The sequence below is a fragment of the Jaculus jaculus genome, unplaced genomic scaffold (assembly GCF_020740685.1).
Source record: "Jaculus jaculus isolate mJacJac1 unplaced genomic scaffold, mJacJac1.mat.Y.cur u25, whole genome shotgun sequence".
Taxonomy (NCBI): Eukaryota; Metazoa; Chordata; class Mammalia; order Rodentia; family Dipodidae; genus Jaculus; species Jaculus jaculus.
This window is the reverse complement of record NW_025423515.1, coordinates 1,783,958-1,798,746: the sequence shown is the minus strand read 5'-3', so window position 1 is coordinate 1,798,746 and position 14,789 is coordinate 1,783,958. Positions and strand designations below refer to the sequence as shown.

At 48.7% G+C, this 14,789-nt stretch overlaps 1 protein-coding gene and 1 pseudogene across 2 annotated transcripts; both read right to left on the bottom strand.

Annotated features, from left to right (window-relative positions):
• Positions 1-3,930: 3,930 nt before the first annotated feature.
• LOC123457527 (saoe class I histocompatibility antigen, A alpha chain-like) lies at positions 3,931-6,862 on the bottom strand. 2 transcript variants are annotated; one of them, XR_006635025.1, is made up of 7 exons: positions 6,796-6,859; positions 6,366-6,635; positions 5,948-6,223; positions 5,172-5,447; positions 4,964-5,065; positions 4,365-4,501; positions 3,931-4,290 (listed from the first exon to the last, which is right to left on the bottom strand). XR_006635025.1 is itself a non-coding variant. In XM_045141408.1 (7 exons), exons 1-6 carry the CDS (start codon positions 6,857-6,859, stop codon positions 4,458-4,460), a joined length of 1,032 nt encoding a protein of 343 aa, XP_044997343.1. In that variant the 5' UTR covers positions 6,860-6,862; the 3' UTR covers positions 3,931-4,290; positions 4,454-4,457. The 2 variants fall into 2 exon arrangements, 1 of the variants encoding a protein (XP_044997343.1); XM_045141408.1 differs by having other exon boundaries at positions 4,454-4,501; positions 6,796-6,862.
• A 55-nt stretch (positions 6,863-6,917) lies between these two features.
• Positions 6,918-14,789, bottom strand: part of LOC101601995 — a 61,851-nt pseudogene continuing 53,979 nt past the window's right edge.

The window sequence follows — 14,789 nt, the reverse complement described above, 5'->3', positions numbered from 1 at the left end:
CCTGAGTGAAAATGTTTTATGCCATGCTTGGGCCTGTACAGGAACCTGGCAGGTCCAAAGGTAATTTTCCAGGAGTAATTTCATGGTCTTGGCAAGGCTGAGAACTGATCCTCATTGTGCAGTATGCGCAGAAGTCCAGATGGTATAGAATAGGGGCAAGAGAGCTACTTTTTAATAGGTTGTCAGCTGGGGACACAGGATCAAGGAGATGCCACCTTGCCTGCCCTGGCTGAACTAGAACCCAGGTCTCATCCAGTCCCCATTAAGATGCCTGCAAGCAACCACTCTCATGACAGCTTCCTGCCTCTTCTTCAGGTTTTTCAGGGATCAGCACACCTTCAGTCTTCAACCAATCAGGTCTCTCAGTTCCCCTCCTGAGTCTGATGACTAGGCTCATCCTGAGTGGATCTTTGATCTACACATGTGCCTGACATGGTGTGTGTAAATCTGTGCTACCTCTGGATCCTTCTTGACCCATGTGAGTAAAGGGGAGCATTTCTTTGTGTCTGTGTCCTTTTCTGTCTTGTTGTGTGCTTTCCTGTGTACAACATGTGTGATCTGTCTTTAAGCTCTGAGTCCTTACTGTGTCTTCTTCTCTGACCCCCAGTATGGGGGACATCTTTTGTCTTGGGCACTCTCGTTTACTTTCCACCTTGATGTGGGTGTGCATTCTCTGGAGGCTTCTATCCCAGAGGTGCTAGAGGACATGTTATCCATCTTCCCTCTTTTTGCTTGGGCTTAGCCTTTCCTCGGATCCTAACTGTTAAGGAAAGTGTAAGAGAAATATTTTTGACATGGTGATGGGGGTGTATAGCCGCTTGGCAGGCTGAGTTAGCATTCTCAAAGGCAAGATGTCTAACAAATTCATTATCTGTTTCCTCCTTTCCCACGAGGCGTTCAGCAGCCTCTGTAAGGTGGCCGATAAGGTCACTATAAGGCTCTTGTGGACCCTGTCTGAGTTTAGCAAGAGAGGTGACAGCTGACCCTTTAGAGGCAAGGCGCTTCCAGGCTTTGAGAGCTGCATGTTGAATTTGTGTAAGTAATCCTGGAGGTTTGTCTTTCATTTGTTTCGTAGGGACAGTTGCCCAGAAGTTTATGTAGCGTTCAGGAATTGGAGGAACCACCAGCGGCCAAATTACGGTGGGCAGCATCCTGGAACCTCTCAGTGTAATCAGCTTTCCATAGAAGAAAGTCACCCCTAGTTAAAGTAGCTTTAGTTAACATAACCCAGTCATTAACAGCAAGTAAGTCTTCACTTAGAGATTCTAACAGCGAGATAGTGAAAGGAGCAATAGGACCGTATGAAGTAACTGCATTTTTTAACACGTTTATATGTTTCAACTTAAGACGCTGATATTGCTGGGCTTTAATGAGTAAAGTTTTATCCCCTTTCTCATTCTCAGTGCTTTCTGACCCAGCAGGTTCCTTTGTTTCAGATTCTCCTCCCCCTCTTCTTGGCTATCTGGATCCTGTGGCTCCTCCTCATTAGTTTTTCCGTCAATAGGTTTAACTTGGGAGCGAGTTACAGGAAAGGCATGGAGAGTTTTACTTTTGATTTTAGTTTTCTGAACAGGGCAATTGGAGGGGGAGCGTATTTCTAAATCAAGGTCGCGTGATTGCTTGAGCACTTGTGACTTTCCCATTTAGGCTTGGAGGAGCATCTTAAGAGATTGTGCCTCCCGGGAAAGTTTAGTAATGGCTTGTCTAGTTATTTCTTCTACATCAGAGGGAGTGTCAAGTGACAAGGCAGAAGAAGGGGGTGCTATGTTCCTGTCCATCAGAGGACTCTGGAGAACCACATACACAGGTGAGGCTGTGAGGTGGCATCACACTGTTGGAAGGTTGGCCTGGACCCACATCCTGGCTTCTTCACATCTGGGATCTGTGGCAGAAGCGGGGGGCTGCTAAGCCTGCATCAGCCCGGGTCCTGAGATCACCTGGAACATAGTGTACTGCTTGTGCAGCCACCATGGTCCCCTGGGCTGTGGAGCTGGGCCTGCATCCTGACAGTCAGCTGTGTGGGGATGGGCTGAGAGCCTGTCAGTCAGCTCTGAGGGTGTGGCCTAGGTCCTGTCAATCAGCTGTGTGGGGTGGGGCTAGGTTCCTGTCAGTCAGCTGTGTGGGGTGGGACTGAGATTCTGTCAGTGACATCTGCAGGGTGGGCCGAGATCCTGTCAATCAGCTCTGTGGGGCGGGGTGAGATCTAGCTCCCTGCTCAGGGTCCAGGTCACTCCTTGGGAAGATCTGATGTTCAGTCACTCAGCTCATCCGTGGAGTGTCCTGTGACCTGTTGAGAGGTATTCTGTGGGTGGTGCATTGGCACCCTGAGCGCAGTCAATCAGGGACTCTGGGCAGGGTGTCAACACTTCTGATTGCTGTCCATCAGTACTTGGTGGTCATGGTGTCTGGACCCAGAGTGTTGTCAATCTGGCACATGGTGGGCGAGCTGTTGGCACTCCTGAGTGCTGTCAATCAGGTACTCGATGGGAGGGCCATCAGCATCATGAGTGCTGTCAGTCAGGGACACAGTGGAAAGGGAGTAAGCGTCCTGCTGCAGTCATTCAATTCAAAGGGGGCAGGGTGACAGCAACCTGAGCGCCGTCAATCATGTGGACAGGGTGCTGGCACCCTGAGTGCTGCCAATCAGGTACCTCGTGAGCAGGGCATCTGCATCTTCATTGCTGTCAATCAGGTTACTAGGTGGGTGGGGCATTGACAGTTCTAAATCAGGTACTTGGTGGTCAGAGCATCAACAGTCTAAACCTTTCAATCAGGCACTCAGGTACCCAGTGGGCGGGACATCTCGAACCTGAATGCTGTCTACTTGGTACTTGGTGGGTGGGGTGCTGGCACCCCTGAGCACAATCAGTACTCGGTGGGAGGGGCGTCATCACCCTGAGCGCTGTCAGTCAGCTGGATCTGTCAATCATGTGAGGGGCCGGGTTGTTGTAGAGCAGCATCCTGTGAGGTCCTGGTCACAGGATCCTATGGCGTCTTCTTCCACTGGAGAACTCGTCAGCACGGTGCTGGAACGTGCTGTGGTCGTGGTCATGCTGGGAAAGCCCCTTGGAGTCCACACGATGGAGTCCAGTCCTTAGGGATCCTGAGTTGCAGCTGGGAGGGCCCTTGGAGTACAGCTGGGGGTGCAGGGAGCCTGGCTGAGGGGGCACGGGGTGGGAGGAGGTGGTGGAGGCCAAGCACAGAGAGCCCTCAGGGGGAGGAGAAACTTGAGATGGTGGAGAGACCTCAGGGGAGGAGAGACCTCAGGGGAGGAGAGAACTCAGGGGAGGAGAGACCTCAGGGGAGGAGAGACCTCAGGGGAGGAGAGACCTCAGGGGAGGAGAGAACTCAGGTGGAGGAGAGACCTTAGGGGAGGAGAGACCTCAGGCAGCAGGTGTCAGGCCGCGGGGGTAAAATAGGGACCTCAAGGGCCCACAGCAGCCGCGGCAGTGCTGCCAAGGTCCTTCCGCCTAGCGCCTGCGGCCACGCCTGTGAGTCCAGCAGCCGCCACCTCCGTGGCTCTACTGGGGCCAGCCTCGGAGGCCCAGGAGATGTCAACCACCGCGAGTGAGCGGGTCCCAGGGTGCGCCCAGCTCCTGCCATGGTGGAGAACAGGCCTCCCTCCAATGGGAGTGACCTAGGCACAGGTGACAGTGAAAGGCTGGGAGGAGAAAGAAAGCAGGGTGGCCCAGATCCTGTCAATCAGCTCTGTGGGGCGGGGTGAGATCCTGTAAATCATCTCTGTGGGGCGGGAACGAGCTCCTGTCAATCAGCTCTGTGGGGCGGGGTGAGATCCTGTCAATCAGCTCTGTGGGGCGGGGACGAGCTCCTGTCAATCAGCTCTGTGGGGCGGGGACGAGCTCCTGTCAATCAGCTCTGTGGGGTGGGGTGAGATCCACCTGCTTCACTCAATACAATGAACACAGATTCTGGAAGGTCCTCAAGGCAACCCTTTATTTCCTCCATCAAATTTAGAACAACATATCTCTTAATTGACCCACCAATGTCCTACGTTAAGATTTTGAATCAAAATTAGATTCTTATGTCCAGCAGGGAAGTGAAATGCACTGTGCTGCAAGAGAGGGGTTTTGGATGGACACACAGGACAGGGCAAAGAAAGCATCTGACTGTGGGGGTGACCTCATCTCCGCAGTGGTCCTGGGGACAGGAGGTGGATGTGGACACGCTGGCAACACAGACAAGTTCAAAACCATTGGTGAAAGAAGATTTGGTTTCTGAGTCACAGTAAGAGATGTGAACCTTCTTCTGCCCTTCAGTCCCACAAGGCAGCTGTGTGACATAGAGAACAAGAGTCAGGAACATTCTCAGTACAGCTGCATGAAGGCGACACCCCCACAACCCACCTCTCCTTCACAGGTCCAGACTCCGAGAGTCCCTGTGACACAGTTCTGTCCCTTCTGCCTCTTTCCAATTCCGGCCCTTGGGGCGTCACCTTTTCAAGCTGTGAGAGACACGTCAGAGCTCTTGGCACTGTCCCTGTCTGGGGGAGAAGAAATACCAAGACACTTTGAGAGCCCCGAGAAGAGGAGGCTGGAAGAGAATTGTGGGGCGTATGACCTCCCTACGTGTTCTGTGGGCACCCTTCCACAGGGGACACCCCACTCGCCACACTTACTCGGACCCTGAGCATAGTTTCCTCCTTTTCTACATGTGAGAGGAAATGCTGTGAGAAACAGTGACGTCGTGTGCCCCAGAAATGTGATATGACACTGAGGACAGACCCAGGAAGGGTCACGAAGTGTGCTCCATGACCTCTGGAAAGAAGATCCCACGCCCCCACTCGTCAGGGTGATAAACCTGTCCTTCATTTTCCATGTTCTTTAGAGCGACAGCTCCCTGGACCAGGCTGAGCACGTGTGAGTGGACAGTGCTTCCCCTCAGGGACCCAGGGCACACTTGCAAATGGGCTCAAAGAGAAGACTGGGAGCCTGACCCGGCCTACCTGATTTCCTCCTCCTCCTCACAATAACCGCAGCTCCAGTGACCAAGAGAACCACAAGGACAGTGACCACTGCTATGATGAGGATGGGGGACTGAGGTGGTTCTGGGAAGACAACGGAGGATGAGGACCCTCACTCCCAACTCTCAGCCCTGACCCCGCTCCCTTCCCCAGGGTTCCTGTCCCCCCCCCTTCCCAGCCCCATCCTCACCCCATCTTAAGGTGAGTGGCTCAGGCAGCCCTTCATGTTGCACGTGGCATGTGTATTTCTGCTCCTCTCCAGAAGGCACCACCACAGCAGCCCACTTCTGGAAGCTTCCATCCCCTGAAGGTCTGGTCTCCACAAGCTCCATGTCCTGGGTCAGGTCCTCTCCCTCCCGCTCCCAGGTCAGGGTGATCTCCTTAGGGTAGAAGTACCGGGCCCAGCACCTCAGGGTGACACCCCCTTCAGGTCTGGGGTGGTGAGTCACCTGTGACTTTGGGGGATCTGGGGGAAAGAGGTGGAAAATTTAAACATTTTCCATTCATCTGAAGAACCCCAGCAGTACTTGTAGGACAGTTCTGGGAAAGGACTGGAGAAATGAACAGGGCTGGGGAGGGGACAGAACATGGAAAGAGGGATAATGACGCTGTGTGGAAAGTTCAAGAGACAGGTCAGGGTGGGATATTCCAACTCTCCCCTCAGGAAAAGGGAGTGGAGAAGGGATAGCATCACTGTGGGCAGACACGCAGACATGCTGGTGGTGGACAGAGACCCCGTCTGACAGGGGCCCTGGCCCCCAGTGGGTGCCTGGAAGGGGACTCCTGGTTGGTGATTTCAGAGATCTTCCACCCCGACAGACCCTGGAGTATCCTGAGAGCAGGGTGATCCTCCAGAGTCACTCAGACGAGGATCAGGACGCCCTGGACCACCCTTGCCTCCTGATTGCAGACAGGCAGCTCAGCATGTCAGGCCAAAAGGAGGAGCAGCCCCATCGTTCCTCTCACCTGTGCGTAGCAGAGTCTCGTTCCCGTACTGCAGGTATCTGTGGAGCCACTCCACGCACCTGCCCTCCAGGTAGCCCCTCCGGCGCTCTGCCTCCTTAGACTGCTCCCACTTGCGCAGGGTGATCTGAGCCGTCGTGTCGGCCGCGGTCCAGGAGCGCAGGTCCTCGTTCAGGGAGATGTAATCGCGGCCATCATAGGCGTATCGAACGTACCCGCGGAGCAGGCGTCCATCAGGACCCACAGAACAGCCGTACATGCTCTGGATGGTGTGAGAGCCTGACCCGCCCCGGCCGTCAGCCCCGCCCGCTCCGGCCCGCCCCTCGCCCTCCACCCCGGGTCTCCCCGTGAAGCGAAGGTGAAACCCCGCCTCGCCCCGCGGTCCCGATCGCCCCGCGGACCCTCGGCCCGGGCCGCTCACCGCCGTCGCTCTGGTTGTAGTATCCCAGCAGGGTCCGCAGGCTCACCCGCAAAGTCTGCTCATTGCTCTGGGTGTTCCTCGTCTCCCGGTCCCAGTAGTCGGCCCCCAACTGCCGCATCCACGGCGCCCGCGGCTCCATCCTCCGCGTCCCCGCGTCGCTGTCGAAGCGCACGAACTGCGTGTCGTCCACGTAGCCGACGGAGATGAACCGCGGCTCCCCGCCGCCGGGCCGGGACACGGCGGTGTCGAAGTAGAGCAGCGAGTGGGCGCCTGGAGAGACGGGCGCTGAGACCCCGCGGACCCCGGCCAGGGGCCGGACGGGAGGGGCGAGGCCGCCCGGCGGGGACCCCCAGGGCGGGTCTGCGCGAGGGCCGACGCGCCGCGTCCCCGGGCCTGCCCGTGTCCGCCTCCCCGTCCGCCCCTCACTCACCCGCCCAGGTCTGGCTCAGTCCCGAGGCGGCCGCGAGCAGCAGAAGCAGTGTGTGGGGCGACATCGCGCTCAGCCCCGACTGGGGACGGTCTGCGTCCCCGCGCGTCCGCCTTTCCTCCCTTTTAACTCCGGGTAGGGCCGTGCATGGATTGGCCGCTCCTGAAAGCCGCTGGCCAATAGGAGCGAGCGTCCGCGTCCGCGTCATCAGTATCCGGCAGAAGTTGTTGAGCGGGTTGGCGGCTGCAGAAGAGAAAGTCCAGGAGACGCGGAATCCCCAGGCTGCGCTTCCCCACCGCGGACCCTCCCGTCCCGACCCGGGACTGTCCCCCTGTCCTCCAGACCCGCGGCCTGGAAACGTCGAGGGGGGAGGTCTTACCACCACACCTTGTTCTTCTTTCCCGAAATAGACTTGTAGGAATTGTCTGTGCAGGTGCCCCAATGGTTAGAGGGACTTCTTGCAAAATAGACTTACGTATATTAGTTTTATAGAACATTCAAAAAACGATAATTTCAAAATTCTAGATAGGGCCGGTTGTAGTGTCGCAGACCTTTAATCTGAGCAGAACAGAGGCAGAGGTAGGAGGATCGCTGTGAATGCAAGACCACCCTGAGACTACATAGGGAATTCCAGGTCACCCTGAGCTACAGTAAGACCCTACCTTGTGAAAAACTAAAAATAAATAAATAATAATATTTAAGATAGGACTGTGCATGTATTATTTTCTATGGTTGCAATCAGCCTATGTCTCAAATTGCCTGGATTTGACATTTTCTTTGTCTTTCCCCCACAGTGACATGGATTCAGAGACCCTGATGGAAACTCTCTCCTGACAAACGACCATCCCATGGAGAACAGGAGAGGACAGAGGGATGCTCAGAGACAATGACCCTGAGCCTTGGAAGGTGTGATAGAGATATTACAGATTTAATTAGCTTGTTTATTTATTTATTATTTATTTAAGAGAGAAAGAGCCAGATAGAAAGAGAATTGGCATGCCAGGTTCTCTGGGCACTGCAAAGGAATTCCACATGCATATGCCACCTTGTGCATTTTGCCTTATCTGCCTTAAATGCCTTTGGCCTTTCAAGCAAGCACCTTAACTGCTAAGCCTTGTGCATTTGATTTATGTGGGTACTGAGCAAAGGAACCTGGGTCCTTTGCCTTTGTAGGCAAGCGCCTTAACTGTCATCTCTCCTGACCCATAGCTCACCTTTTGATCAAATTAAATAATGATGGGAAGGTTTTTTGTAGTTCTTGCTCTTTTCAAACCAATTGCAACGGTTACATTCATTCACGTCTCCCTGACTCTGTTATTGTGTCTCTTGCCTTGGAAGTTATGTTTAGACCTGAGGAGGAAAAGAGTATTATTTTATATTTCAGTCCACTTTGTGTGATAATTCCACAAGCTCCAAATCACTGCTCATGAGGATTGTTGTAAGTATGCTGTGGTTGGCCAGTTCTGTCTTATGGTGCAATTTATGAATGAGGTAACCAACACATTGTTATGTGCTCATCTGCTATAATTTCATTTTCTTCTACAAACAACTGTTCCATCACTTACCCACTAGGATTGGTGTGTTAATTTTCTCATTGTTAAAATTCTTTATACATTCTGAATACATGTCCCTTTCCCAATGTAGGTGTTCAAATATCTTCTATAGTTATATCATTTTTCTTTTTATTACATCAACAATATTCCTGAAAAATATCAAATATCTAAAGTTCTCTCCCTGTCCTGTTTTCTTTTTATTTATTTATTTTTATTTTTGAGGTAGGGTCTTTCTCTAGCTAAGGCTGACCTGGAATTCACTATGTAGTCTCAGTCCAGCTTTAAGCTCAAGACAATACTCTTACCTCTGCCTCTGGGATTGAAGGAGTGCATCACCATGCCCAGCTTCTCTCTTTCCTTTCTTTTCCTCCATTATTTGGGGTCTAAGTGGACATATTTGTATGCTATATATTCTTCTAATTGTTTCTTAGTTTTGTTCATACATATAATAATGGCTCTCTATACTTTGATATTGAGTTAATTCTTAAAAATATTTTATTTACAAACATAAACTTATATAATAAGTTATAAATAGTAATAGCTCTGCAAACAGAAAGATAGAGAGAGAGAGAGAGAGAGAGAGGGAGGCCAAGAGAGAGGGAGAAACAGAGAGACAGAGAATATGTGTGTACCAGAGCCTCCAGGTGCTGAAAATGGTCTTGGGAGACATGCGCCACTTTGTCTATTTGGCTTTAATTGGGTACCGGGGAATTGAACTCCAGTCATTAGGCTTTGCCATCATGCGCCTTAACTGTTGAGCCATCTCTCTCACCCCAAGGTTTCCTGTTTCTAACCACTTTACAGGAATTTACACTGAAATTATTAATTGATGGATAGTATTGTCAGTCTATGCAATAACAAGGGAGTGAGAAGTCATTCTTTGAAATTTTACAGCACAAGCAATGACAATCTCTTCACTATCTCTGTATACGTGTTTATTGTGAACAACAATAACAAAAAAGTCTAATCTTTTTTATTCTCTTTGAGGTAGAATTTCACTCTAGTCTGGACTGACCTGGATCTCACTGTGCAGTCCAGGCTGGCCTTGAACTCATGACAGTCCTCTTTCTTCAAAGTGCCCAAGTGCTTGTGTCATAGATGTGAGCCATCATCAAGAACACCTTTCCCCTCACATTCTTCAAGCAATGTGTACCATTAAAGCAGTGCGTTTTGTGTGAGAATATCAGGCAATTTTATCTAATTTTATTGTTTTAAGTTTTAAAAAATATTTTATTTCTTCATTGCAGGGGGCAGATAGATAGAGACAGAATGGTTGTGCCAGGGCCTCTAGCCACTACAAACCAATTCCAGACACATGTGCCACCTTGTGCCTCTAGCCTACATGGGTACTGGGGAACTGAACATGTGTCCTTATGTTTGGAAGGAAAGTGTCTTAATCACGAACCCAACTCTCTAGCCAAAGAAACATTGTGTTGTTGTTGTTGTTGAAATGTGATTTCACGGTAGCCTAGGCTGACCTGAAAGTCATGAACATCTTTGTGCCACACCTTCCCAGAGGCTGAGATTATAAAGTAAGTTATCATAACTGGTTCCAATGGAAATATTTGCGTATTTATGTATGATAATATGACAGTGCGTACCATGAGGAACATGCTTTTTATCTGTAGGATCAAAAGATACTGGAAAACCTGAATTCCAGTTTTCCTATGGGAAAACAAGCAAAATGTTGACCCTGAAAACAGTCATCAGAAATGGGTAACACCCCCAATGTGGTTTCTTGTTTTATATATACATTTTTTTACTTTATTTATTAGAAAGAGAGAGAAGGGGGGAGAGAGAGAGAGAAAGTCAGGGATAACGGGTGCTCCAGAGCCTCTAGCCACTGCAAGCAAACTCCAGATGAATGCACCACTATGTGCATGTGGCTTATGTGGATTCTGGGGAGTCAAATCTAATCTGGGTCCTTAGGCTTTGCAGACAAGCCCTTTAACTGCTAAGCCATCGCTCCAACCATACTGGATTTTATTTACTTATTTATTTTATTTTGCTTATTAATTATTTTTTCATTAACAACTTCCATGATTATAAAAAATACCCGGTGGTAATAAACTCCCTCCCCACACTTACCCCTTTGAAACTCCATTCTCCATCATACTCCCTCCCCATCTCAATCAGCCTCTCTTTTACTTTTTTTTTTTTTTTATTTGAGAGCTACAGACACAGAGAGAAAGACAGATACAGGGAGAGAGAGAGAACGGGCGCGCCAGGGCTTCCAGCCTCTGCAAATGAACTCCAGACGCGTGCGCCCCCTTGTGCATCTGGCTAACGTGGGACCTGGGGAACCGAGCCTCGAACCAGGGTCCTTAGGCTTCACAGGCAAGCGCTTAACCACTAAGCCATCTCTCCAGGCCTCTCTTTTACTTTTGATGTCATGATCTTTTCCTCTTGCAGGTAGTGTCAGGCACTGTGAGGCCATGGATATCCAGGACATTTAGTGTCTGGAGGGAGCATGTTGTATGGAGTCCTGCCCTTCCTTTGGCTCTTACATTCTTTCCGCCACCTCTTCCACATTAGACCCTGAGCCGTGGAAGGTGTGATAGAGATATTGCAGTACTGAGCACTGCGGTCATTTCTTTCCATCACCATGATACCTTCTGAGTCATCCCAAGGTCACTGCCATCTGAAAAGAGAAGATTCTCTACCCAAAGTGAGAGTAGCATTAATATAAGGGTATGAACGTTAAGAGAAGTGCTTACTCAGTAGTTTGGTGAGCATAGTATATACATTTAGCCAGACAACAGCAAACATTGCACCCCTAGGGCTCATGACTACCCCTGTTTTAAGTTTTCAGTATCAGGGATGTATTCCCTCCCATGGAGTCCAATTGGAAGGCAGTTGGTTTCCACCATGACAGATGTGCCACTATTGCACCCGTTGGCTCATTTGGCATGGCTGGCCAAACATAAGGCTTGCAGTGTCCACTGCTGAGTATGTTCACTGGTGGTATCTCTTTCTCACATTGAACTGCATGCAGAATGGCTTCTTCCAGCTTTATGTCAGCTGGTCTACATGGAGGAGGCTATCAGCTCAGATCCAGCAGGATTTCTCAGTGGTCTTGCAGCCCAAGTATGTGGAGTCCCAATGTGGTTTCTGTTTGTTGTGTTCTGTGACTTTTTACTAAAACTTGGCTGCAACAGGACGTCCTCAGACAATTTCTCCAAAGGCATGTTACTTTATCAAACATAAGGAGCAAACAAGGTGCATTAACGCATCTTTGATTGCTTGCGGGGACTCTCACTTCACCGCGCTTATTTCTCCACAGTCTATGCTTCTAACTCTGCTTTCCTCTTTACAGAATAATTTTTTATTTTTTTATATTTTTGAAGGAGAGAGAGAGAGTGATGGAGGGAGAAAATACATGCACCAGGGCTTCTAGCCACTGCAAACACATGCACCACCTAGTGCATCTGGATTTCGTGGGCACTGAGAAATCGAACCCATCTCCTAAGCTCCACTTTACAAAATAATTGTCAGCAGACGCATTATCTATAAGGCACCACTATTTTTTGAACAATTGCTGTTTATACAACACATTTGAAAGAAGTGAGCATGAATTCCTGTGACCCAGTCTACCTGCTGATCACTGTTGCTATTTACTCAAATTTCTTTAATCAACCTGGGATACTTATTTTCCTGTGCAGTTACACATATTTCCTTTTCAAAGTAGAGTCACACTCTAGCCCAGGCTGGCCCAGAATTTACTCTGTAGTCTCAGGCTGGCCTCAAACTCATGGCAGTCTGCTTACCTCTGCCTCTCCAGTGACGCCACTCATGCCTGGTCATTTTCATTGTTTTTGTTTTTGTTTTTGTTTTTGTTTTCCTTTATAGTCTCTCTCTCTCTCTCTCTCTCTCTCTCTCTCTCTCTCTCTCTCTCTCTGTATTATTGACAACTTCTGTACTTACAGACAACATACTATGGTATTTCCCTCCCCTCTGCCACTTCCCCCTTCATAACTCTGTTCTCAGTCATATCCCCTCCCTCTCTCTATTAGTCTCTTTTAATTTGATGTCTTCATCTTTTTCTCCCTTTATGAGGGTCTTGTGTGGGTATTGCAAGGCATTCAAGGTCTTGGATAACAAGGCCAAGTTCTGTCCGGACAGTTGTATGTAAGGAGTGGTACCCTTCCTTTGGCTCTTACATTCTTTCTGCCACCTCTTCCTATGGACCCTGAGCCTTGGAGTGTGTGAGATGTTTCAGTGCTGGTCACTTCTCCGTCTTTTCTTCTCAGCAATATGTTGCCTTTGGGTCAACCCAATGGTCATCACCATCTGAGAAGAGAAGCTTCTCTAACCAGAAGTGAGAGTAGCATCAATATATGAGTATGAACATTAACTGTAGTGCTTTCAGGGCAATTTAGTGAGAGTAATATATGCATTTATCCAGACAGGAGCAGGCTTTATACCCCTAGGGCTCATGACCTCCCCTGTCACATGCTTTTGATTAGTTTTTCAGTACCAGGCATGTATTCCCTCCCATAGAGTGGGCCTTCCATCCAATTAGAGAGCAGTTGGTTTCCTCCAGAGCAGACCTGCTACGATTGCATTCATTAGGTCATTTGGCCTGTCTGGCCAAACTTCAGGTTTTTAGTGTCCCCTGTTTTCACCTCTGATGACTTCTGTCTCCCAGAAGACTGCATACAGTGCAGCTGTTTCCAGCTTCCAGTTTGCTGAGATACAGGGAGAAGATTTTCTGCTCAGTAACAGCTTGATTTCTCAGTGACTCTGCTGCTCGGGCATGTGAATTTATTGTATTTTTTTAGAAAAAAAAAACATTATTTATTTATTTGAGAGAGAGAGAGGCAGAGACAGAGAGAGGGAGAGAGAGAATGGGCATGCCAGTCCCTGCAAACAAACTCCAGACACATGCGCCCCCTTGTGTATCTGGCTTACATGGGTCCTGGAGAATTGAACTTAGCTCCTTTGGATTCACAGGCAAACGCATTAACCACTAAACAATCTTTCCAGCCCCCCCCTTTTTTTATTGTTTTAGGGTCAATGTGCAAGTAAGAATTTTAGAGGATTCAGGGCATGTGGACATTTATGAGGAACTATTAAACTAATCTGCTAATGTCAAAATGGCTTTAATATCTGGCCTGCCATCATCCTCAGATATATTTCACTTGTTCCGCAACATGGCTCCGCCAGTGTGACCTCATTGTTTCCCATCACACTGGTGGTTGCTGCCTTATCAGGTTTCATTGAAAATTTCTCAGTTACTAATGATGGACTCATTTGTGATAGATTTATCTTCATTGTCAATGTGTCTGGTCATGCAGGTGAGTACACAGCATTTCCAAATTAAAAGAAGATTGTTATGCATGAGTCATCATGGTGCTTATATACCCACCTCAGAAACCATTAAAAAAGAAAACATCAGAAGCAATTTACATAATTACATGCAAAAGCGTCTCAGGTTTAAGTAAGAAGTGTTATCTTTGGCAGGGTGTGGTAGTGCATGCCTTTAATCCCAGCACTTAGGAGGCAGAGGTAGGAGGATTGCCCTGAGTTCAAGGCCAGCCTGAGACTATATAGTGAATTCTTGGCCAGACTAGGCTAGAGTGACACCTTACTTTAGAAAACCAAGAATAAACGTTTATATATATCTCCATCCATACATCTTTGGAGCTATTTTAATTTTGAAATTTAAAAACTCAACAAATTCTCAATACTGGAATCATTTGTTAATCATTTAACAAGTAACAGAGAGACAACTTGCTAGGCACTGTGACAAAAACAAAGGCCTTGCTGACAGGAAGACTCCATATGTGAAATGCTCCAACTTGGGAAAATACAAATTAATCTGAAAGAGAGGAGGCAGTTTCAACTCAAAATGCTGTAAAAGGGCTGCAGAGATGACTCAGCACCTAAAGCGCTTGCCTGCAAAGACAAAGGACCCTGGTTCAATTCCCCACTTTACATATAAGCTACAAAGCTGGTGCATGCATCCAGAATTCATTTGTAGCAGGGGAAGGCCCTAAAACACCCACTCTCTCCTCTCTCAAATAAATTAAATAATATTTTTAATCCTTTAGAAAATGTTTCTTACAGGAAACCATAGTACTGAGATGTGTTTACCCAGCTCCAGCTACCAATGCATACAGACAGCACAAGAGCTGAGGTACCAAGGGCATGAGGATAAGTCATGAAACACCACCAGAGTTTGTTTTTGATTTTGAGGTAGTGTCTGGCTGTAGCCCAGACTGAGCTGGAATTCACTATTAACCCTCCTACCACTGCCTTCCATGTGCTGGGACTAAAGATGTGGGCCACCAAGTCCAGATTTGGTTCCCTGTTTTTAATAAATATTTTATTTGTTATGTTTATGCAAGCAGAGAGAGGAGATTGTAGGGAAACGGGCAGGGTAGGGCACCTGGCCACTACAAACAAACTCCAGACCCATGTGCCACCTTGTTCATCTGGCTT